The sequence below is a fragment of the Camelus dromedarius genome, chromosome 5, assembly GCF_036321535.1.
Source record: "Camelus dromedarius isolate mCamDro1 chromosome 5, mCamDro1.pat, whole genome shotgun sequence".
In the NCBI taxonomy this organism is placed as follows: domain Eukaryota; kingdom Metazoa; phylum Chordata; class Mammalia; order Artiodactyla; family Camelidae; genus Camelus; species Camelus dromedarius.
In genome coordinates, this window is record NC_087440.1 from 26,672,595 (window position 1) to 26,697,415 (window position 24,821).

Sequence of the window (24,821 nt, forward strand, 5' to 3'; positions counted from 1 at the left end):
ATTCTATGCTAAGCTTTATTTAACTTGTTAAGGAAGCAACACTGGGAAGTACAGTTAAAGGCTGGAGCAGCCAATTCCCCATCCTTTTGTCCCTTCAGTATTTTCTGACCATTGTGTAAAGTTCACTGCTATAAATACACAGAAATGGACAAGAAAAATCTCATGGACCTACTACATTTGTTAACATGCTTAGAGCAGAGAGTCATTGAAAATTGGGATGGGGAATTGATGCACTAGTTAATTAAGATGGCAGGTAAGAAAAAAAGATTTAATGGTTAGCTTAATTAAATTATTTTGTGCTAATATTGGCTATGAAAGGAAGTAATGCCAAGACACTACTAGAAAGGCTTCTAGGACCAGGAGGTTGGAATGAGTTGATGTGGGAACGATGCAAATACACAACTATGTATTTTTCCTATTTCACAAAATTTTTCTTTTGTTTTGCCTGATCTGTTGGTCCCAGGCCTGAGTTTAAAGTTACATGTACCAAAAGAAAGTGGTATCAGTGCACAAAACACAATAGCAGTACCACTACATTTGACAGTGAATTTTCTTAAACTCCTAGGGATATGTTATAGCTTCACCCATGCAGATAAATTAAGGCCTACTGTAAACACAGGGCCATGTGTCCTGTGATTCTTTATTTGTCAAATCCTGGAATATCAGCCTGGGAGTGAGTCCAAGAAGTGTTAACAAGGCTGCTGTTTTTACTGCCCTCGTGGGTTTATAGTATGTCTGCTGAGCCAGAAAGGCCAATCATAGGGGAAAGGGGATGGGTCAAAAGAGGTAATAAATGGAAATGGAGGGAATCAGAGGAGATGGAAAAGTACTTATAAGTAGATTACAGTTCTATGGAGGGGTGTGATCATGTGTCCGTGCCAGAGCCTCTGGGTTAGAGAATAATACTCTTAGGCATCATTCTCAAATCTGATGTTGACCACTTAACTGATGGTGAGAGAAAACTCTGGACCTCTTTTCTGCAGAGAAGGGAAGTTGCTGATATATGAGCTCTATCTGAAAATTTTACCTGGATGAGTTGAAGCAACAAAATGACAGAGTACCTACCAACTGATGATCCAGTGTGGGAGCAGTTTACTACACTTACCACTCAGTTATTGGTTTATTGTCTGTAGTTACTGTTCTGATCATTTTCCTGATGACTTGGCTATTAGTAATGAATTATGTAGGTGAAGGATTCTGAACAGTAGGGCTTTTTCACTCTTTGTGGCATAAAGCAAAACAATATGTTACTAAGACATCTACCTAGGTATAATGGAAAGCAGATTTTTACCGCCTGTCATAGCTTGATCAGTCAGTCCTTCAGTATAGAATATGTGAATATAATGGACTTCATTGAAAGAAATTGGAACACCATCCTTGAGAGAGATGGATTTAGTAGATATAATGAACTGATACTACTGATGACTCTTCTCTGGAGTTATGCACAGTGCACTTATGAAAAACCTATGACACTCAGGCAGATCTGTATTTATTATGATATACCAACTGATAATCTCAAGGGACTTACTTTTGTATGCAAACCATTTTCCTAAATTGCACAGATGTCACTAATGTACCATGGTAGTAACACATACTGTGGCTTGAGTCCTATTGTCTCTGCTATGCCAGTATTCTATAGGGCATTTTAGTCCTTGTCTTGGGGTACTACATCATACCAAAATACGTAATGTTCCTGAAAGCTCATCATGATGAAAAGGACTTGCTAGTCCAAATATAGACACTAGAGGGAGATCTTTTCCAGGAGACTGGCTACATCTAGAAATGGCTCTGGAGGGATAACAAAGCTTTAAATGGCTACCCTAATAGAATATATACTTTCTTGGAACATCGTTATCAGTCAACAGTGTAGGAGGAAGGCCTGAATACTTACCCAGGAAAGGCTATTTAATATTCTAATCATTGTGGAAGTTCCTGTTTTTAGAGATCAATGACCAGGAGTGTCAGAAACCAAGCTAAGGTTGTCAATTTATGGGAATACTACCATTGCCTAGATTATGGTAGGACATTACTGGACAGTGTGACCTTTATATTTGTTTTCTAATGGCCCAGGTACCACAGATATATAGGGGATTAATCTTTCCATGGTACATTGGTTGAGATTGAACAGATATAGGAATAACAACTGTGTTGACCTGAAGAGAGCATGTTGCATAGTGACATCTGGAAGCCAATGAGTGTTAAAACCTATACTATGATATCTGGGATATAATTAAATCTTCAGATGAGATGGAATCCACAACCTGACTGAGCAGTGATCGCTGGTCACTACCCCAGTCACTGTGAATGTGAATGTAGGTGAGAAAAGCTGTTTTTGTTGAGAAGAAATGGAGAATGGTGCTGTAATTCTAATTGACCCTTTATGCCAGCCTGGGCCGGGGCATAACCAATGTGACAAGGAGGGACCTGGAAAGCTGTTCTGATGGTGCTGGACCTTTCCCTGATTTGCTGTGCTGTTCATTTCTATTTAAATTATTAGCAAAGATTGATACTGAATAAAGTCTCGGATATGTTTGAATCTGATTTGACAATCCAGTCTTTTGATTTAACTCAGTTTCTCATTTATTTTGTATGACATTACGTACATAAGATTGTAAAGAAAATATGCTTATGTTTCTGCACAATTAGGGCTTTCTGAGCAAATTTTACAGAAACTTGGGACCTAGGCTGAAAGACAAGCATTAGACTTTAATGTATGATGGAATAGACAGAGAGGACTCCAGAGAGATTTACTTCTATGGAGGTCTGTGTTTATGTTTCAAGGGTGGGGGATGAGACCAGGACCTTGGAGACATCTCCTGGGTTGTAAAGCTGGAGACACTAGTTTTATTCCTCCCTAGAGAGATTTTTTTTTTTTTTTAACATTCCAAAATGTGAAGACACAAGTCTTTGCCTTTACTTTTACAAAGAAAGTCTCAGAAAGGGAAGGGAAACAACTGTTTCTTTTTTTCCTGAGTAAATATGCCATTTTATTTTGGGGAGACTCCTTACCTACAGTGGATACAGTTACTGGAGAGATTATATCTCATTCTCATCTTATCCCAGGAGCAATGAGATATGATCTAGGATAAGAGCTGGGGCAGAAAAGAACCAAAAAAGTAACATCTACTTACTGTACGTAAATAGTAATGATAATCCGTTCTGCTCCAGGAAACTCTTAATCTTTCCATGGTACATTGGTTAAGATTGGCATTCAGCATATTAATAAATACAGATGTTAAAAATTTAGCTGTGTATGAAACAGTCTCAGAATAACAATGCTAATACCACACCAATGTGATTGTTGTGAACCATTAAAAATAATTTTTACATGTGCTTTCTGAATTTCACTTCCCATTTTTAAGAGTTCTATATGTTTTGTCTGAGCATATAACTATTATTTACTGTATGCTATTTTTTTAACAGTTTTATGGAGGTATAATTAACATGCTATGCAATTCACCCATTTAAAATGTACCATTCAATGTTTTTTAGTATATTAGCAGAGTTTTGCAACCATCATCATAATCAAATTTTAGGACATTTTTGTATCCCCGTACCTATACCCATAGCAGACATTCCCCACCTCCCCTTAACCTAAGCCCCACAAAACTACTTTGCATCTTTATATCTTTATATACTCACTATTCTGGATATTTCATATGAGTGGAATCCTACAATATGTGGTCCTGTGACTGGCTTCTTTCACTTGGAATAGTGTTTTCAAGGTTTATCTATATGATAGCCTGGATCAGTATTTGGTTTCTTTTTATTACCATATAACATTCCACAATGAATTGTACTTTTTTAAATTGCTTGATTCAGTTTGCTGGTACTCTGTTTAGGAACTTTACGTATATGTTCATAAAAGGGATTGACCCATAATTTCCTTTCCTAGTTATAACAGATGTGGGTAATAAGTTTACCCTGGCCTCATAAAGCTTAGAAGTGTTTCTTCTTTTTCTGTTGTCTGAAAGATTTTCTGTAAGGTTGGTATTAATTCCTTCTTCAGTGTTTTGAAGAAGGAATTATTATTATTGCTTAAGCCATCTGGACATGGAGATTTCTTCTGGGGAGGATTTTCAATTAGTGATTCCATTGCTTTGTTAGATTAAGACTATTTGGATTTTCTATTTCTTATTTCAGTTTGATAAATGTGTGTTTTTCTCTGAATTTACCCAAGGTTTTGAAAATTATAGGTGTAAAGTAGTTCCTAATGTCTTCTTACTGTCTTTTTATCATCTATAGGATTAGTAGTGATTTTTTTTTAAATTCCAATTGGTTATTTGTTGTTCTCTTGATCTTTATCAGTCTTGTAGGGGTTTATTGATTTTATTAGTCTTTTCATTTTGTTGATTTTCTAAATTATATGTTGGTCTTCTGTTTCTATTAATTTCTGTTGCTATCTTTATTAATCCTTCCATTATACTTTCTTTGGGTTTAATTTGCTGTTCATCATTTTTATTTTTTTAATTGAGATGTGATTAACATATAATGTCATGTTAGTTTCAGGTGTACAATATAATGATTCAATATTTGCGAACATTGTTTTCCAATTTCTTAATACATACATATACACTGTTTCACCCTTGTTTTCTAATACATATTTTTATGCTATGATTTTTCCTAAATTGCTGCTGTAGTTGTATTTTCATTACCAGTTAGTTCAAAATGCTTTCTTTTTAAAGTTCTTCTCTAAGTCATGGTTATTTAGAAATGTGTTGCTTAGTTTCAAGCATTGCTTAATTCTCAAACATGATGGTTTTTTATTTATCTTTGTATTATTAATTTCTGGCTCAATCACATTTTGCTCAGATAATACACTCAGGATTATATTCTTTTTTTTGAAAATTTGAGGGAATGCTTTATAACCTGGTATATGGTGTAATCAATGTTATTTTTAAATTTTTCTTCTTCTTTTATCCATTTGACGTTATCTATTTTTTCATGATTTTTTTTCTTTATTTGCTCCCTTTTGCTGTGTGGAATATTTTAATGTTCTCTGTTGTTATGCATCCTATTGGTAATTAGTTTTAATCTTTTCAAAAGTATTCTTCAACTTATAATTTTTAAAATATCAATATAAAAAATGCAATAACGTCTTTTCAGTCTTTCGTATCAATATAGAAATTTAAGGGGCCAGGCCCATAGACAGGTCAGAAACAGTCCTGTTCAGGATCCTTATATCCCAGTAATATGAAAGATTGACCTTTGATTCAAACTGGATTGCTGTATTTTTATAGAAACATGTTTAACATGTTGGGCCTCATATGTACTTGTTTATAAGCTGGTAATAAAGACTAATAGAAACATTTTCAGTGCAAGATGCTCTGGTATCCGGACAGTTAACTTCTGTATTATACAGGACAGCCTGATGCAATACACTTGGAAATGTCACAGACAGGGAAAGACATTGCTACTCCTCTTCTTTTTTCCCCTCTATAGACACATATATCAGGGACCCAGGTCAAGTTTCTGGAACAACGGTTTTCAACCTCAACTGCACATCAGAGTCACCTGTTGAGCTTTTAGAAATCCCTGTGCCCAAGCTTCACCCCAGAGTAATTAAATCAGAATATCAAGAGATGGAACCAAGGTACACATATGTTTTTAGAGCTCCCCAGATAATTCCAATATGAAGCCAAGGTGGGGAGCTATTGGTCTAGTAAAAAGATTGTCAGATTGTTACTTATAGGCCAAATCTGGCTCCACCTTAATATTTAAATACAGTGTTATTAGAAGCTAGCTCATTGTTTACATGTTGTCTGTGGCTGCTTTCTGGTTACAATGGAAGAGGTGAGTAATTGCAAAAGAGGCTATATGGCCTACAAAAACCTAAAATATTTACTGTCCGGTTTCCTATGGAAAGTGCTTGCCAGTTCTAGTCTAGAGAGACCTGGTGGGCTTCACGCTAGTCCAACAGTTTCATTGGTAGCTTGGTGACTTTGAGGGGATTTAAGATCTAGAATCTTGCCTTTCTGCATGGGGGAGTGCCACTGATTCCCTGAGTTGAAAAGCTGTCTTTATATAGTTCTTATTTATTCTAATTTAAAGGAATTCGAATCCTTTTCCTGTATCTTTTAGTGTATATGTCAGTTACTATCATCCTTTATTTTTTCTAATCCATTTCTTCCTCATTTTCTAGTTCCTGAGGTTTGAATCCATATTATTGTTGTTACTATTACTAATTATTGCTTTATATATATATATATATATATATATATATATATATATATATATATAATATATATAATGTTATATATGTGTTGCTTCTCTTTCAAAAATGAACTTGACATTTGCATCTAACAATCTGATTTACAAAACTTCTTTGACACAATTATATATCTGATTGGCTTTGGTTCTTGACACCAATTATTTTATGTTACAACCTCTCTATTCTTGACTGCTTTTTTTTTTTTCTTAATTTATTCAGGTGGAATATGTCTTTAATACTTGTCTCAGGAATTGTATGTATTTCAAAAAAAAATTCTTTTTCCTTGAGCTCAGATTGTCTTTCTTTTGCCTTAATGTATGAAAGCCAGCACATGTTTATGGATTATCTGAGTTTTCTCCATTTGTAAGTAACTAGCTTGATTGTTTGGTTTTCTCACATATTTCATTTGCCATTTCAACCTCCTGTTATACAAAAGAGAAACTTAGGTGTTGGATGGCTGTCCTGCAGCATAAATCCAGTAGATCTCTCTTTCTTATTTCTGTCTCTAAAAATCACTGGAAGTTTTCCGTGCAGCAGATGGAATATAGGCAAGACAATTAAAGCCTCTGGTTTTCAGCTAGGAGATGTATTTTTCTCTTTCTCTTTTTTTTTTTTTTTTTTTTTTTTTTGACAAGTTCAGAAAAGTCAGTTGTCTAAAGAGCAGTTAAATCTTGGGGCTTTTTGGTTTCCTATGCTGTACTTGTTAATCTCACATTTTCATTTGCTTTGTTAAGGATATTTCAGATCAGATATAATTATATGCTTTGGGACACTGTATCACGGTTTCAAAATAACAATGTTTTTAAGTGACCCAAATGTTTAATTTGAAAGATAAAAGATACAAATTCATAATTGACATTGATGATGACTTACACAATTTTTCTAGGAGGAAATGTTTGTATTAAGCAGCTAGAAACATAATTATAATTATGTTGCAAAAACCTATCTTTATAGGGTCTTAAAGACCAAATACTACAAATAGTTTTAGATAGTAATTAGATTGAAAATCACTGATTTTATTTCATTTTATTTTTTGGCTACCAGATAAAGAAAGATCTTATAAATTTCTCACCTGCCTTAGGCAGGAGTAATTAGATATAAGCAGATTTAATGGAGCCTGTGTGCTCTGAGGCCATTCAGCTGTGCTTCAATAATTGTATTTTTTTAAGTATGAAGGTGGTTTAACATATCAAGCAGCAAAGATTAGTTAAAGTACAGGTTGTTTATTTGTCTTTTAGGTAAATAACCATATATACTTTATAAACCAAGTAGCAAGGAATGCATTAACAATAATAGACCCTAGTGAGGAGAAAGTGGCTGATGATATGCAATTATACTGTGTCCCTAATTCACTATCATTAGCATGACTTTAGACTACTCCCATCCTTTGTTCTCCTTTATTCCATATACTTTTACTGTAAAAGTTCAAAGTTCACTTAAACAACATGTATTTGAACAAGTAAATATTATATTTTGATAATTTCTTTTCCAATTCAATCTTTACAAATTAAAAAGGTTTAACATTGTCTCAAGACCCAGATCCACATAACAAAGTAATCCTTTCCTCTCTTTTTTCACTGAAGTCTAGATTTAGCTTTTCTGTCCATAATCTCCTGGGATGTAGCTCCCATTTAATCACTGTTTTGATTTTGCCACTCTTAACTCATAAAAACTACACACCAATATTCAGTTAAGAAAAAATAGCATCACCAAAATATTACTCATATTGGGGATGAATTTTTTTTCCATTACAGAGATCTTTTCAGTATTGAATTCTGTTGATATTTAAAATATGATTTAACTTACTTATAGTTTTCCAAAGACACAGCTCTTGTGTAAAGACACCAGGTTTTGTGTGTGTGTAAGAAGTGTCTGTAAGTAATAAAACAAATGACTTAATAATTAAATTCATATTCAGTTAAACAAATAAACCAAATATGAAGTTGATAATAGGCCAGTGTCAACATACCCGTGTTGATTTTTCACATCATTCTTTCTTTATCCTTCCTTTTTACTCTTTAAAACAATTATTTGAAAAACACTCGAAAGGTAGGCTGACTAAACTTGCAAATAATACACAAGTTTTATATTTTGAACGATAGAATCAGAACACTGACTTATATTAACTGGCTGGGACTAGAGATTAAATCTGACCAGGGAAAATGTAATAGAGGTAAATATAAAGTGTTTTGAATGTTAATCCCTAAAATCAGTTTCAAAAGATAGAACGGGTAAGATATTGCTTAACACTGGGACTTGAGAGAAAAAATGAGGTTTTGTGGCATTACACTTGTGTGGGTCGGTGGTACACTGAGGCTGCTGAAGTAGCTAAGGAGATCTGAGGACAGAGTCAGTGTGGAATATTGTCTTTGTTGTAGCACCTTCATTTAAGAAGGTCACAGCGATAGTAAAGTAAGAAAAAGGCAGGATAAATAAACGGATCTCCAGTCTATGCAAAAGGTATTCTAAGAAAAACCCTGAAAATATAAAAGATACTGGATTTGCAGCAGATGTCTCCAGAAAGTGTTAATAAGAAAAATTTAAATTTTCTTTTTATGTTTCCTATATTCCCCTTAAGGAACAGAAATTACTTTTTTAAACAGGGGGAAAGATTGCATTCAAATGGGACATACAAACAACCATAATTCAGTGAGTGGAGAGTGACCAGAACACTGAAAGGACCAGAAATGGTGCCATAGGAGGACTATCTAAAGGAGCTGTGTATTTAGCCTAAAGTGAAGGCAGGAAGTTACTGGACCAAGGAGAATGGGGATTTTTATAGCAATCCACGGTATTTGAAAGGCTGCTGGTACTTTCTGTGGCTTCAGAGAACAATTCTAAGAGAAAGTGTAGGTTATATAGTGAAACAAGTCTTGGTTTGGCATCAGAACTTTCTAATATTTGGAGCTTTCAAATAGTGGCATAGGAGGTTGCCACAGGCCCTTGTGTGGGTTTCTTCAAGCTTCTACTGCATGCCTTTGCTCTTTCCTACATGCTGCTGCTCTTTCATGCCAAAACAGAAGTAACCTGAGCTTAGAATTGGACTAGTGAAGGTTGCTTTTGGGAAGGAATTCCATCCTTCCGTAATGGCTTCTGGCTCTGCTCTTGAAGGGTGAAGTTTTGCCACCATTGGATAACTTCAGAACAAGATGCCACTGGCTCTGAAAACAGTTCTTTAGAGGGGATTTTGGAAATGGATTGATTAAGGGCAAATATATACTACTGGAATAAGCATATATAGTATGCAAAGGTGACCACTTTGAAGATGAGAGCCCTCATTTGAATACATAAAAATTAGTCTCATTGCTTTATTACTTGTTAGTTTTCATTAAAATCTGATGCTTACACAGAGCACAATGATGAGAAATTTAAATTCAGTTATGGTTTTCAGATTCCATTTGCTAGGTGGAAATTTTGTTTCATGCTTATTTCACCATTGCCTGTTAGTCTCTTACTGTTTTTTCTTGATTTGGAAACACATCTTCCTTCCCTACTTTTTCTCTGTGTTTTGTCTATAGTGAAATTCTTTTTTTAAAATTGAAGGTGATCTATATGTGTCTGGAAGAGTAACCCAGTGTTAGGGAAGAAAAGAGAAATTGTCCCTGAAACTTTGTTTTCATTACTTAGCAAGTTTTACAATTAATGACAGAAGTTTCTCCTGTGGCCTCTCCTCCCAAAGACTGTGCTTATTTATTTTCCCCAGTAGTCTCATGTGACCTTGTTAAAAGCTTCATGTAATTCCCAAATAAATTACATTTACTGGTTTACTTCTATCTAGTATTTTATTGACATTTCCAGATAAGTTTAATAGGATGGAGAGAAACAGTGTTCTCTTTATAGACTCAGTGGGTGATTTGACCTTAGCAGGTTAACCTTATCCTGATGTTGAAGGAAGCTATTCTTAATTAGACTCTATCAGTTTCTCCATTATCACCAAGAGAGCCAGTGGTCTGTAATTCTGTAAATCTTAATTTGATTGTTTTTCTTTCTTACAGAAAAGCTACCATATTAGCAAAATTGCAATATTTAGAAACAGTTGCTGGTTTTCTGAATACATTGCATATCCTCATCTGTAACTCAGCCATTTCACACTTTATTTCCTTCAGAAACTCTCAGTTGAATACCATCTGGTCATGGTGATTTATTACTGTGGAATTTCTCAAGTTGCTCTATTATTTCCTCCTAGGAGATTGCTCTCTGCTCCTGCCCCACTGATTTTCTCAGAAAGTGCCCTTGGAGTAGTCGTTTCCCCGGGATCCCTACAGGAAAGGTCAATGCCAAATAAAACTGAATTAAACTTCTCCTTATCCTCCTACTTGTCCTTATCACAATCCTCACTGATAGGGAGAAACTCAGCAGTTAGTCCAGCTGCTCATATTGGCTGTTTGGTCCTCATTTTACCTTTTGTTCTTTTAATTTTCAAATTCTTTTTCTCCCTGATAATAAGTTTTCAGTATTTAATTTAGGGGGAAAAAAGGCAAGTGTTAAAGATAGTCTAGATATGTTCAGTGTATTCATAAGTGATTCTATGGAATTATTACCAGGGTTTTTTTCCCTAAGCCATCCACAGATTTCTCTTTTGACCTTTCAAATAATGGATATATTATATGTATCTATCATTGACATTGTCCTTTCCTGTCTTCCAAGCAGCCTGAGTAGTTTTTAAACTCCCTTACTTGCCTCTTGGAGGGCTGCTAATCATTTTTTTCCTTCAAATTTTTAACATATACTTTTTAAAGTTTCACCCTTTGGGTTAATATTAAGAGATGCCCATACTAATTAGAAAACAAGCTTTAATTGTGCAGACTTCCCAGTTGCTGAGTTCCACTCCTACACATACTCACCTGTAGTAATTCCTATGCGATACATTAATCTGTTTCCTCTTTTATCACTGTCCAAATAAGCCATGATAAGGCATATTAATTATTGCTTCTACTCATTGTACTCTTCTGTCATTCTTTTGGATAATAATGGCCATAATTAAAATCATTCATTGCAATAGCCTTCCTAGAAAAGAATGCTGAACAGTAAAGGTTAAAAGCAATTTGCATTATTCTTTCATAGTCTGTGGTTAACATAACATTTTTTAAACCTGAACTTTGTTCAAATAATTGTTTTGTTTAAAAAAGGTTACTTAATGTGCATTCAAGTGTAGTTAATTGCTATTAGAAATATATTTTTACCTCTACACAGAGTACTTTAGCACAGAATTTTTAAACTTATAACTCAAGTATTTTAAAACATCAAAAGTTGAAACTTAACGTCTCTCAAATGTCTTGTAAATACCTACCATTTAGAATTGAGGGAAAACAATCAAAGTTTAAATATCAAATTCTGAGTATATGCAGGATAATCTTTCCTTAAGATTCAAACACAAATACCACCAGTCCCACCACCACCCATCTCTGAATAGAGTGCTTTTTGCTCAGTTTGTAAAGGGAAGTAACAGATTATAACAGCAGAGGAAATAAATGCTGATTTTGTTCATTTTATTGCTAGCACATCTTTTCCTTCACTAGGTAGGGCAGACTGTTCTAAAAATAAGTTAGGCATATAACTATTTGGTACTGAGATGGATATTTTCTTTGAATTTTTGAATAGATTAAGGTTCTATCCATCCCAAGCCATTGTGTGTGTGTGTGTGTGTGTGTATACATATATATATGTATATATACTAAGAAATATGTACCATAATACAATTCTAAAACCTGTCTTTCTAGTTTAGTCTCTACCAACAGCTCTAATTCCCTTTATTGTTTAAAATATGCAAACTGTAATATTCACAAATAAATAAGATAAAATCTTATTTTAACACATGTTATTATCAAAGTTATCCTTCTGTAGTAACCTTTATGGCTGTGTCAGGCAGCTTACACTAAAACAACTTGCATGATAATATGTAACAAGTAACTGAAAACTCCTTCTGGAAAGATAAGTCTTTTGAGTCTTTTCCCATTTATCTATTTAGTAGTAAGACTTTTTAATAACTATAGTGCCAAATAAATATTTGTGTGTAGAAAATTACAATGTCATTCTATATCTGCCATGATTGGAAAGTGAGACTTTCCTGTCTTAGCTGAGGGCCTAACATTTATGTATTAAAACTGCTTGGAGCAAGAATATGTTATAGTTTGTAGGGCTTGTGCTCTGGCAAAGTCTCTATCAGACAGGAACTATTGTATTGGTTGACATCTCAGACCTATGTAGGTAAGTATGTATAAATGTTTATAGGTCACAGTCAGTGTAAGTTTACCTGAGAACCAGGTGAGGTATTGCATCTCACAGTGCAAGATCTAAGGTATGGATGATAATCAGGGTTCTCTGGAGTCTCCTGTACTTCTTTTTCTAGCAAGTTACTCTTTCACTGGAAAAGTCTTAGGACAGATTTTCTTCTGAATTTGATTCCAACCTCATTCAAGCAAGCAAAATTCAGTTCTAGTTTGCGGTATTTTCAATCCTGATGTTTTCTTCTTCCCTTATTCAGCGATCTTTTCTGTGGAGTTTGTAAAAGAGAGGGGGCATGTGTTAGTCAGGATTCTTCAGAGAAACAGAACCAACATGATATAAAAGGAGGTGTATTATGAGGAACTGGCTCACATGATTATGGAGGCTGAGAAGTCCCACAGTCTGCTGTCTGTAAACTGGAGACCCAGCAAAGCCAGTAGTATAATTCAATCCAAGTTCACCTCAGAACCATGCGAGCCAATGATGTACATCCTAGTCTGAAAGCAGGAGAAGATGAGATGAGATGTCCCAGTTCATATAGTGAAGCAGGAGGAAAGGTGGCTTCCTCTTTCCTCTGCCCCTTGTACTATTCAGGCCCCTAACAGATTGAATGAAGCCCGCCCACATTGGAAAGGGCAATTTACTTTACTGAGACCACTGATTCAAATGCCAATCTAATCCGCAAACATTCTCACAGGTATACCCAGAAACAGTGTTTTATCTGGGCATCCCAAGCCCACTCAGGTTAACACATAAAATTAACCATCACAGTAAGAAAAGGAAAAAATTGGATGCCAGTGCTCATATAACCATCTTGCCCGGAAGTATGAATGGTTTTAAAATGAAGATAACCAGATCAGATTTGCATTTTGGACAGCTCTCTGACTGTAGTGTCCATTAAAATTTGATATTCCCTAAGTTCTTATCTGTATTTTATCTTCTCACTCTACAAATTCTCCTTGAGTGATTTCGTCTCATAGTTTCTGTTTCTACATTAGTATCTCTAGCTCAGACTACCATGCTGAGCTCTAACCCTATATACCTATTTCTCAATTAAATATCTCTTCTTGAGCGACTCCCTGAAACCTCAGATGTCTAAAGTTAAATTTGCCCTTTATTTTCCTTCCCAAATTCTCTTGTGTTCTATGTCTGAAATAAATGGTGTTCAGTGCCACCATCTTACAATGTGACCAAATAAGAAACCTGCAAATCATCCTTGTCTTTTCTTTTTCCTGTATTCACCATACCCAGTTCATCAGCAAGTACTATATACCCTACCTACGTTGCTGTCAAATCTGTTCTTTTCCTTCCATACCGATTGCTTTTGTCTGTTGTGTCCTGTCTCACTAATTATCTCAGCAGTCCCTTTATTTCCCTTCTTCCCTTCAGTTTTGTTTCCTGGTAAGCGATTAGGCTGAAGCTGGAGTGATCTCTCTGAAGGTTAAATTGGATCATATTATTCCTCTGCTTAGAATTTCTCTCTTCTCTGTAACCTTACATTCAAGTATAAACTCTTGGAAATGAAACATGAGATCCTATAGAATTTGGCTTTGTCTACTTTTTTAACCTCAACTTTCACCCCTTCAAACCCTCCCTGCTCATATCGAGCATCTTTCCGTTTCCAGTACTCATCATGTTGAAAACTAATGTGAAAGATTGGGAAGATATTTCTAAAGTAAAATATTATATTTTATTCTAAATAAATATAAAAGTATTTTATTTTAGATATAAAATAAAATATTTCAAATCCCCCTTTAAGAGAATTTGTTTGAATCATGTCTTGCTTTTTATTAATTTTTGCATATTAAAACTGTGTGGTATTTTTAAATGTAGAAGAAAGGATCATTTCGGCTATCATCAGCAAGTATTGATTATCATTAACTGCATAATTATACTTAATATGATTTATTAGTTTCTTGGATGCCATGAATCTTAAAAGTGAGTCCATAAAGTGTCTGGGTCTCTTTTCTGTTACTTACTTGGGCATAAAATACCAGTTCATAGATTTCAGAAAGAAACTGCATTTTGAGATGAGTCCTAGCACAACCTCTAAGATAGGTAAACTTTTGGTGATCTAATTTTAGAAATGGAAAATCTGGAAATTGAAATAAGATACTTCCCCAAATGGTCAACTGTGAAAATATGTGAGCTAATTTTTACCTTAAATATCACATAGTCAGTCTTTCATAGCTATTCTTTTTGACATAAATATGGTCATTTTATTTACAAAGTGCTCAATTGTACAGTAATGGTGTGCTCAGTTGGAGTCTGGGAACAACAATAAAAAAAGGGTTACATTTACCAACAAAACCATTAGAGCTTTTAAAATGGAATTTGCTTATTCTGATGGCCAGTGAGCTTGGTGAAAATAGGAAGAAATTATTAGGGCTGTGTGTGTGTGTGTTCAACTTTTGAAGATACACAGGATGCTCCATTCTTGTCTGCATTGAAATTTATCAAGAATTATAGGCAGACTAGAAATTGCTTCTCAGAGTGATTATACCTTTTCTAATATTGCCTACTGATTTTACAGTAAAAGTCTAGGCTACAAAAGTTGAGATGAGAACACAATTCATTTTACTTGACTCTGTTAAAAATAGCATTATCAAACATTTTGTGATGTTTCTCTCATATCATATATTGGGCTGTCGCAAAGAAATAAACCTCCACTTGCTTTCATGACAGTAGACAATAAATTGACTGATATAATTCAGTTGAGAAGTTGAAAAATGCATTGAAAATAATGGGGCATATCATTGTAGGGTTAACATTTATTCATAGATGATGCAATTAAATAAAATAGGCATTAACTTCAAGGTCAGTCAGTAAAGTAATAAAATTGAATATTTTAATTGAATTGTAATTGCTTCCCATTGATACATGCAAGGAAAGTAAAATAGATGTCAGCTCTGCAAATTATGGTTCTTCCTCCTAATTAATTTCTTAATTCTGCATGGAGTTATCCAGTGCCTAGGTCTTGTTGTGGGTTTATTCATCCACCCAGCTTCCATCAAGGAATGTCTATAAGACATGATTAAATGGTTAGGTGTCAGAATTTATAATAAATTTTTTCTCTGCTTTGGAGAAAATTTTGTTAGTAATTTAAAGTAACTTATTTATGTATTTGAGTTAAAATGTACTTTAAATATAATATCATCTTGGGTCCTAGGGATTGTAATAATCTTTATTAATATTGATATTTTTGATACTGATATTTATATCAGTATTAATAAATGTAACCATCTCAATGACTGTAAAGGTTTTCAAAAGAGAGTTAGATGCACTGGGACTCATATTCCACAACTGACTGACTCAGGAGGTAAATTGAACAGACAGCTAGGGTTTTGGTGAAGCACAGTTTATGTCCATTCATGACCCAGCTCATGAACGAGTAAGGCTTTTTCATAGGCTTTTCACAGTCCCTCAAAGGTTTTTAACATAATGCAGTTTTATATAAAATAAAATGGGAATGATGACATTACAAAGATTAGGAGAGAGATTTTCAAATTATACTGAAATTGTATTGGGTCTAGATACTAGGATTTATTTAAAGAAAGAGAAGGTTATGCCTTTGGACTGGCTGCATTTACAAGTAGAATGGCTAATGCTTAAAAATTGAAAATAGAATGAATATATACAATTAAATTACTGAGGTATTGTTATATATTCATATACTCTAAAATGAGTCTATATACTAGAATCATTTGAGAGCAAGTATAGTGATATATTAGCATCTTTCTTTAGTTGTGCTTAGAAATATAAGTGGATTCCTGTTGATAAAACAAGTAAATTAAACTGAGAAGTTATTTATGTTGTCTTAGCTTTGTGTTAAATTTTAATCAAACATTGACTTTATTATTTAAAATATTTCTCTCTAAACGACTTAAAGCATAAATCCGATGATAAATGTATTATTTACTGATGCTAATCTGACCCTGACCTTCCATTCTCAATTATGAAGGATCTTCAATGTTAGAACTCTCTGTGCATATCATCTAGTTAGAAAATGCCAAAACCAAAATACATGAGATAAAGATTAACATCTTTGGGCTTCACAATTATAGATAAGCTAACAGTTTTTTTTTTTTTCTTAAGTTTAAGTGATCTGTTTCTCCAGATCCTTGTTTTAAAATTATCTTTATAATTGTCTTGTTCCATTTAGAGAAATTAAAGCAAATATCATAAAGATTGTACATATAATACTAAGATGTTTCTAAATGAAGAAAGTTGTGAAAAAATGTGCAAGTGTAAGAAAATTAAATATTCAATCATTCATTATATTTATAAAAATATCTCACAAAGAGTTTTCATTTGCATATAGTTTAATATTTATGGAATCATCAGTGTTTTAGGCAGTAAAAAATTTCTTGAGAAAAGTTCCATATCTGAATGTATTCTGGGGTAGGATGAATAATCTTCCTGCCACATCCCTGACAAATACCATCTCGTGTAATGGTCTCAACTAGTTTAGAAGAGATCTCAGAAATCAGGATGGCTTCAGGCCATTGATTTCTCAAGGACAAAAGCTTGAATTGATAGAGATCTCTGGATCTTATCTGAGAAAATATTTTTTAAAAACAATTTGAAGTGCACATCATATAGGCAGTTACCATGAGGTCCCCAATGACTTGTCACTTTCTAATGAAAAGAAAAATGGAAGCAAAGACAGACTGCACTCAGATGGAGTAACCAGCAAGGTGTCAGGAGAAAAGGACTTGAGTAGTCATTACCAAGTACGGTGGAACAAGTTAGCCTGACACAAGTATGTATTATACACAGTGTTGATTTAAAGTAGAATGATTCATTCAGAAGGATACATAGACTATTCTATTGAATCTAGACAACCAGTTTCATTATTAAAACTTAGACAGTTTTTGGAAGAGAATTAATCTATTTAAATAGTACAATCTTATGAGGTAACAACTCCTAAATCATTGTTTATGCCAAAGAAGCCTGCCAAAACCACCAAACATAACCTCTGATAAATTTATAATGTGTCAAAATTGCTTATTTCTTAGATTCTGCCATCTCCTTGGTTTTACATGTCCATTGAAATTATCTATCATTATGTGTAAGTGAAGTGTGGTTACTGATTGTCTGCCCTGCGTGAAATATCTAAAGCATCAGACCATGAATCATAATGGCATCTACCCCGTCACTAAACATGGTGCAGACCCCATCACCAAACTATAAAGATTCATCCCTGCAGCTTATTTTATTATTAACTCTGAGGAAAAAGAAATGTAGCTGTCTTATAGCTATTTTAGAATTTTACAATAATCTCTCAGTGAAATGATCTATAATGTCTTTAAGAAAAATGTTTTAAAATCTTCCTTAAAGTTTTAAAGTTCAATTTATTCTACTTGTTTTAGATCCATAGAATTTTCAGTGTTTATCCCAGGAATAAATAAATTGAAAATATTTCTATGAATACACAGAAGTCTTGAAATAATCAGCTAATTTTTACCAGGGTATACCTCTGTGATAAATACAGACTCATGTGGAAAAATTCTGCCCAGTGTGGCTTTTGTTTACTTATTTTACTGACTCTCTTATCTAAAGCTGAGCCAAATCACTTTACCCATCATGGACTGCAGTTGTCTTTGAAATGAGATACAACAGTTATTTCTCTACGTTAACAGTTCGGAACTGGGGCCTGATGATTCTGCAGTGAATTAAAAGATTGCAAGAAAAATGGGAAGATTGTCAGTTTGATCTTTCAGTGCTCTATATAAAACCATATGGTCTTAAATTCCCTCTCATGCCTTTTAGATAGGTATTTATTTACTCCCAGATCCTTGGAGAGAACACAAAACATAAATTATTAGATTCAATTATGAGAGACCTTTTAAATGATTTTAATGATGTGTAGCCTAGTGCTAAGTGCTGAGGTGATATGTATGTGTTGTGTGATCAATATATACGAGAATCAAGGAGCTGGAAGCGAGACTAAAAAGTGGCTTCCTGCCATTCTGGCCTTGTACATTCTTGCCTTGAGTTTTCCAAATTTCCACCCCAAACCATGGCAGTAATAGATGAATATATGAAGGAAAAGTATGAAAGACATACTTGTGCTGGAAAGCATTGTAAACATCTCTGTGAATTAGAAATGAATAGACAAAGTGTACAAAATAGTACAGGACTGAAGCTGTGGGGCTGTAATACAAAGGGTCAGGAAACAGGCAAAAGCAACTGTGGGGCAACAGCCTGAAAGTGCCCCCTGTTTGGGAGAAACTCAGATAAAGAAAAAATAAAGCATCCATTAAAGAGAAAGCAATCAGTTAGAAAAATAAAGCACTCAAAATGAAACAACAACAGTATGATATGAAGTCACCAATTAGAAATTTTGGCAGTGAAACATAGTCGTTTAAAAAACAAAATACTCAGTGGGCAGAATAAACTCTAGATGAACCAAGTCAGAGAGAGAATGAGTGAAGCAGAAAAAAATAATTCACCCAAAAGACAACACAGAGAAGTAAAGAATTGAAAGAGCAACTTTAAAATATGGAGGATAGATTGGGAAATTGCAATATTTGTGTAGTAGATGTTTCAGAAAAAAAATAAAAGAAAAGCAGAAAAACAGTATTTACAGATGTAATGGCTGAAAATTTTCTAGGTTTGAAGAAAGATAGGAGTTGTGGAATTGAAAATGCATATCGGGTGCTGTGCAGCATGAATAAAATTTAACAGAACCTTAGACACCTTGTTTTAAAATTACAGAACGTAATAAGTAAAGTGAAAATTGTATGATCTAGCACAAAGAAAATAAAAATTCCTTATGTGGGAACCACTATCAGACTGACAGTGTAAATCTCATTGGGAGCAACTAATGCCTAAAGAATTAATATATTACAACTAAACTGTTACATGGTGGTGATGAGGAAATAGGACATTATCAGACATGTAAAAACTAGGAGAGTTTACCACTCACAGATCTTCAGTGAAAAATTGAGAGTGGACTTCAGTTACAAATGAATTGAGTTCCAGGCGAAATGAATGAGAGACAGTAGTGAGCATAGACATAGTAAAATGTGTTGGTAAGCTTACATTTTCTTACCAAAAATGATGAAACTAAAATTTAACACAATGTTAACAACTTAAATGGTGGAACATACTTAGTGTCTAGTTAAAACATGCTAATTTCTCTTGGTCAAAAAGATGCTAAACACATTATTAGATTAATTATTATTATTTATAAGATTCATACATTTTTAGATACTTAATACCTTTAGACTTCAATACTGTGGTTTTGGATGTGTGTTAAAAATTGTGATTACTGAAGAGTAGAAATTCAGTCTAGAGCTTTATAATCAACAGAGAAAACACGAAAAATCCTTTTTGATCCATTATGAGGCAGAAAATGGCAAAGGAAATTATATATGTATAAAGTTTAATGTAACAAAATGTCCACAATACGATGAGAGAAACAGGTCCAGACAAAAATTGTAAAATGTAAAAAACATTTATAATTCTTTGAACCTGTATTTATAAGATAAAATTTTTCAAAATCTGGTTGCATGTATATCAGGAAAATATTAACAAAAGAAAGCTGGTTTTGTAACATTGATAAATAGAATATATGATAAAAGTCATGTGTGGAGATAGTGGTAAGGTTACAGAAGATTTGAACAACAGAATTAACAATTAAGATCATGAGGTGTGTGTAAGTATAGAATTGTGTTTTGCTCTCAACAGACCCATTTTCCATGCACAAGTGGGGCATTTATAAAACTTAACTATCCAGAAGTCACAAAGGAACTTTATCAAATTTTGAAGAATTACCGTATAAAGACTACAGTCTTGACCATAATGCAATCAAATTAGAAAACAACAAAAGGTAGTAAAAATAAACAAATATGTCTTGACACTTACAAGAGTAATTCTAAATAACTTAATAAAAATGACAGAATATTGAAAACTGAATGACAATAAATATGCCACTTTTCTAATCCTCTGAGATGTAGCTAAATTGGTACTTAAATCTTTCTGTTTGAAAAATAAGAAATGTGTAAGTATAAATGAATTAAGTGTTCAAATCAATAAGCTAGAAATAAATAAGCTATTGAATAAATAAAAAGAAAGCAGAAATAAGAAAATGATAGACATAAGAGTAAAATTTACGAGGTTGAAACGTGAAAAAATTTTAAAAACAGCAACGAAAAGCTGGCACCTTGATGAGACTCTCCAAGTTGCTAAGTATGTGACAAGATCCATCAAGAATCAAAGACCAATCACCAATAAAATGTTCTACCATGTGTGAATTCATAAAGCAAATGGCCTTGATTTAGAAATGTTTAAGTATTATTAAGAAAAAATAATGAACAGTCTGTTAGAAAAATAGTCAAAGAATATGAATAGTCAATTCACAGTAAAAAAAAAAAGTTATAAATCTGGCCACAAATTTCTGAAAAACTTGTTACACCTCAATCATACATGAGTAAAGATATGCAAATAAAAATACCAAGAACATACCATTTTTTCTTCCAGAATGGCAAAAGCTTTAAATTTAATCTAGTATTGGTGAAGATGTTGGAGAACACATTTCAGTAGTTATGGACAAAGTGTTTTTAAAATTTGGTGTTTGTTCATGCTGTGAAACAGCAGAATTAACAAGTATGATCAACAAAACAGCAAAGAAATCTTAGTAAATGAAGTATGGATGGAAGCATGCCTAACAACATAGAGAATCAACATGATCCAGTAGTCAAAAGCCTGGACTCCACAGCCAGACTTCCTAAGTTTGAATCCTAGTTTCATCTGTTGGAAGTGGTGACTTTGGAGTCATTAAACTTCTGTTTGCCTCAATTTTTCTTATATAAGTGGGGACAATGATAATACCATTCATTGGATTGTTATAAGAATTTAGTTAGTTAATATTTGTAGGGTACTTGTCACAGTGCCTTGCACATAGTAGTACTATATAATTTGTTTTTTAAATAAATAAATTTCACAAGGAAAAATCATTTCTAACAGACATGTTAATTAGCAAACTTTCTCTTGCTGATCTAAGATAACTGTAATACCAGAAGTTATAAAGATAACTGTAGCAGTAAAAGTTATAGCCTCTGGAGTTACGGGTTCTGATTTGAGTCCTTCGGTTGTCAAGTAACCATCTCTAAGTGTAGATTAAAACAGACACTTGTATATTGGTTATGCTGAAATATTTTAAAGTAAGTTGTAGGTGACATGACACAGATTTACATATGAATGGAAATTTTGTGTTTGGCAGAGGTGGCATATACATTGGTAGGGAAGGGATTCCATAAACAGTGCTTATCCATAAATAAGAGATACAGTTATAACACTACATCTATGAGAACTGACAGTAAATTGTACATGGATTGAGGATCTAAATGTGAGGAGAAAATTTTTGAAACTTTGAAAAGAAAATATAAGGGACTAATATTATGACTTTGGGACATGAAAGGGTTTATTATAATACAAAGAAAAACATTTTAAAATAACAATTCTTTTGACTACTAAAAGGTAAAAAGTTTATGTTGATCAAAAGATCTCCCCCAATTAAAAGAACTGTAATTACAAGCCACTGAATAGGAAGATGTTTACTATGCCCATAATGATGAAGAATTAGCATTCAGAATATACCAAGAACTAGAATCATCAAGTAAAAGAGAAAACTCAGCATTAAAAATGGGCAAGTGATTAATAAGCAATTCATAGAAGTGAAAACCTGAATGAACGGGCAATGAAATATGAAAAAGTGCTTACTTTTAATAGTAAGCAGAAAATGAAAATTAAAACAAGTATCCAAAACATTTTTATATGTCCATATATCTCAGATTGACAAAGATGAAAAATCTGACAACATTCAGTTATTTTCACATTATAGGAAATAAGAATTCTATTTCTTTAATAGTAAAAGTACAAAGTGGCAGTGCTGCTTTGGAGAGGAGTTTGGCAATATCTAATAGACCTGAAGATTATATAACCATATATATGTTTGTATATACATGTGTTTTTTTCTTCTCGATCATAGTAATTTCACATAAAACATATTTACTGCAGCATAGAAAGTACTTACCAGTGGCAAAACAGATGTTAAAAATAAGTCAATGCCCAACTGTCCATCTACTGTAAAGTGGATGGGTAAATTCTGATATATCCATATAATGGGATACAATAAACAATAAAAGCGGGTGGACCAGAGCCATAGTCATCAATGTAAGTAAATCTCATTAATAATTAAATTGAACAGAACAAGTGAAAACTTATCATTCATGTAAAAATTTAATATATATGAACAATACCAAATATTGTTTTGGATATGTACCTTTGTAGTTATAAAAGCATAGTTAGGAAATAACATACCAACTTCAAAAGAATGGTTATCCATGTAGAAAAGCTAGAGGAAATAGATTGATTAGGGATTGATATACTACTGAAATTCTATTATGTTGGTGGTGTTTATTTCTCAAAGTTGTAGAGAAGATATGGCAAGATATTAATGCTTGTTAAATCTGAGTGATGATTAATGAGTGTTTGTCTCAAAATACTTCATTTTCTTACTCATTTTAAACATTGAATTGCAAACTGGTTGACAGGAATAAAGGAACTGGACAAAGTCAACAATTATTTCATCTCTGCATTTACACAGCCAATTGAAATTTTGTGAATTTTAGTGAATTTTTGTGAAATTTTAGTGAATACAACCATGAAAATAAGATTGTTGTGAAGGGAGTAGACTCAAATAATCTACTAATGCTGCTAGTCTGAGTTGTTTGCTTTGGACTTGATGTAACTTAATACTCAGTAGCAGAAGAATCCTTAAGCTTTACCTGACTTCTCTTTTATTATTTTGTATGTGATTATAAGAAATGTTATATTACCAAAAAAGACATCTGACTAGAAGGAGAAAATTATTATTCAGTTTGTATAATTAATAACCTAAATGGTTTAAACTAATAATAAACATAAAAATAGTAAAAAATAAACAAACCTAAGCTAATACATGTATTATGGGTATAAATATCTAATATTAATTTATTAATTTCATAGCTGACTTGCGACGTGTGATTCTTTTTTCCCTCTGACAGGTTAGTTTTGACGTGTGGGAAGAATTCCTTTTGTCCACAGTAGTTCACCTATACCCCATCACCCACATAAACTCTACTATTACATCAGTTGAATATCTTTATCAGAGATTATGCACATGCTATTGGTACTATAATGATTTTTCAGAATGTTTCTGTCTTTTCTTGAAAAACATATTGTCACATAAGTGGTCACTGAAATGAAATATTACTTAATTTGGTAATACGATTATTTGTGTTTAGATGCCACTAAATGAGTTAATTATATAGGCATAAAGTCTACTACTCCTTGATTTTGTACTTTTACTCTCCAAATAAGGCTGAGATAAATTAGTATAAGTCAGAAAATTCTCACTGTTGTCCATGAGTAAAACAAAATAATAATAGTAATAATAGTAACAAGGATTTAAATTTCATATCTTTGAAATGATACCTTTTTTCCCATCCTAATTACAATTCCTCAAAAATGTAAAAGGGGTTGAAACAATGCATCTGGTATTTGATGAAGTGCAATTGAGATGAATTGGAATGAAACTTATTTTTCAGGAGCAAGAAAACCAGTTACCCAAGAAAATACTAGCAAAAGTACATTTTGATTTAGGATCAAAGTAATTTAAAATACACACACACACTGGTTTCCTATGCAAGGAAGAGCCTAGGGAAGGGAAATGTGTCTTTAAACCTCCAATTTAATAGTTAACTAAAAAATATTTAATCTTTCTTGGCAGGTTTAGATCCAGATAAACATCTTGGAAAAACCTTGGATCAAATGGAGCCTTATCTCTTAGAGGTAAGAATTTATACCAGCTTTCAAAATGTGGGCATCTGAAAGGAGTAAAAGCAATGCCATGATGTGATGATTATAAAATCAATTTTTAGAAAAAATCAGATATATTGATGATACGGTTTTATGAAAAAATTAAACCTCTAATGGATATGAGAATGTTTAAAATTATGTTTAAAATTAATTATGAAAGTTATGACCAGCTTGTTGAGCTCACAAAAAGAGTAAGTAAGCTATGTCTAAAAGGAAATTGTTCTGTCAAAAGTTTTAATAAATTCAAATGGACATTGTAAAGTACTGTACTCACGCAGTACCTGATGGTCTCCACGATCAGATGCGTTTCCGTCAGAAATGTGAGTGGAAAGTTCATTTCAAGATTATCTAATCTAATCTCTTCTTTTTCACCAATTAGGAAATTAACTTGCAGAGTAGTAAAGACATTATCCCAAGGGTTTAAATTACCACTGTTCAATACTTATCATTGTCAAGTCCTAAGTGTCAACTCCAAGTTTCTAAATATTAAAGAAAGATTTTGTTATTTTTGCTCTTT

General features: G+C 33.2%; 1 protein-coding gene across 1 annotated transcript in view; it reads left to right on the top strand.

Annotated features, from left to right (window-relative positions):
• Nucleotides 1-24,821, top strand: part of DPH6 (diphthamine biosynthesis 6) — a 147,516-nt gene that overhangs the window by 95,452 nt on the left and 27,243 nt on the right. The window contains exon 6 of the mRNA XM_031453335.2: nt 24,216-24,277. Within this exon, the coding sequence (XP_031309195.1) occupies nt 24,216-24,277 (62 nt within the window). The remainder of the gene's footprint in view (nt 1-24,215; nt 24,278-24,821) is intronic.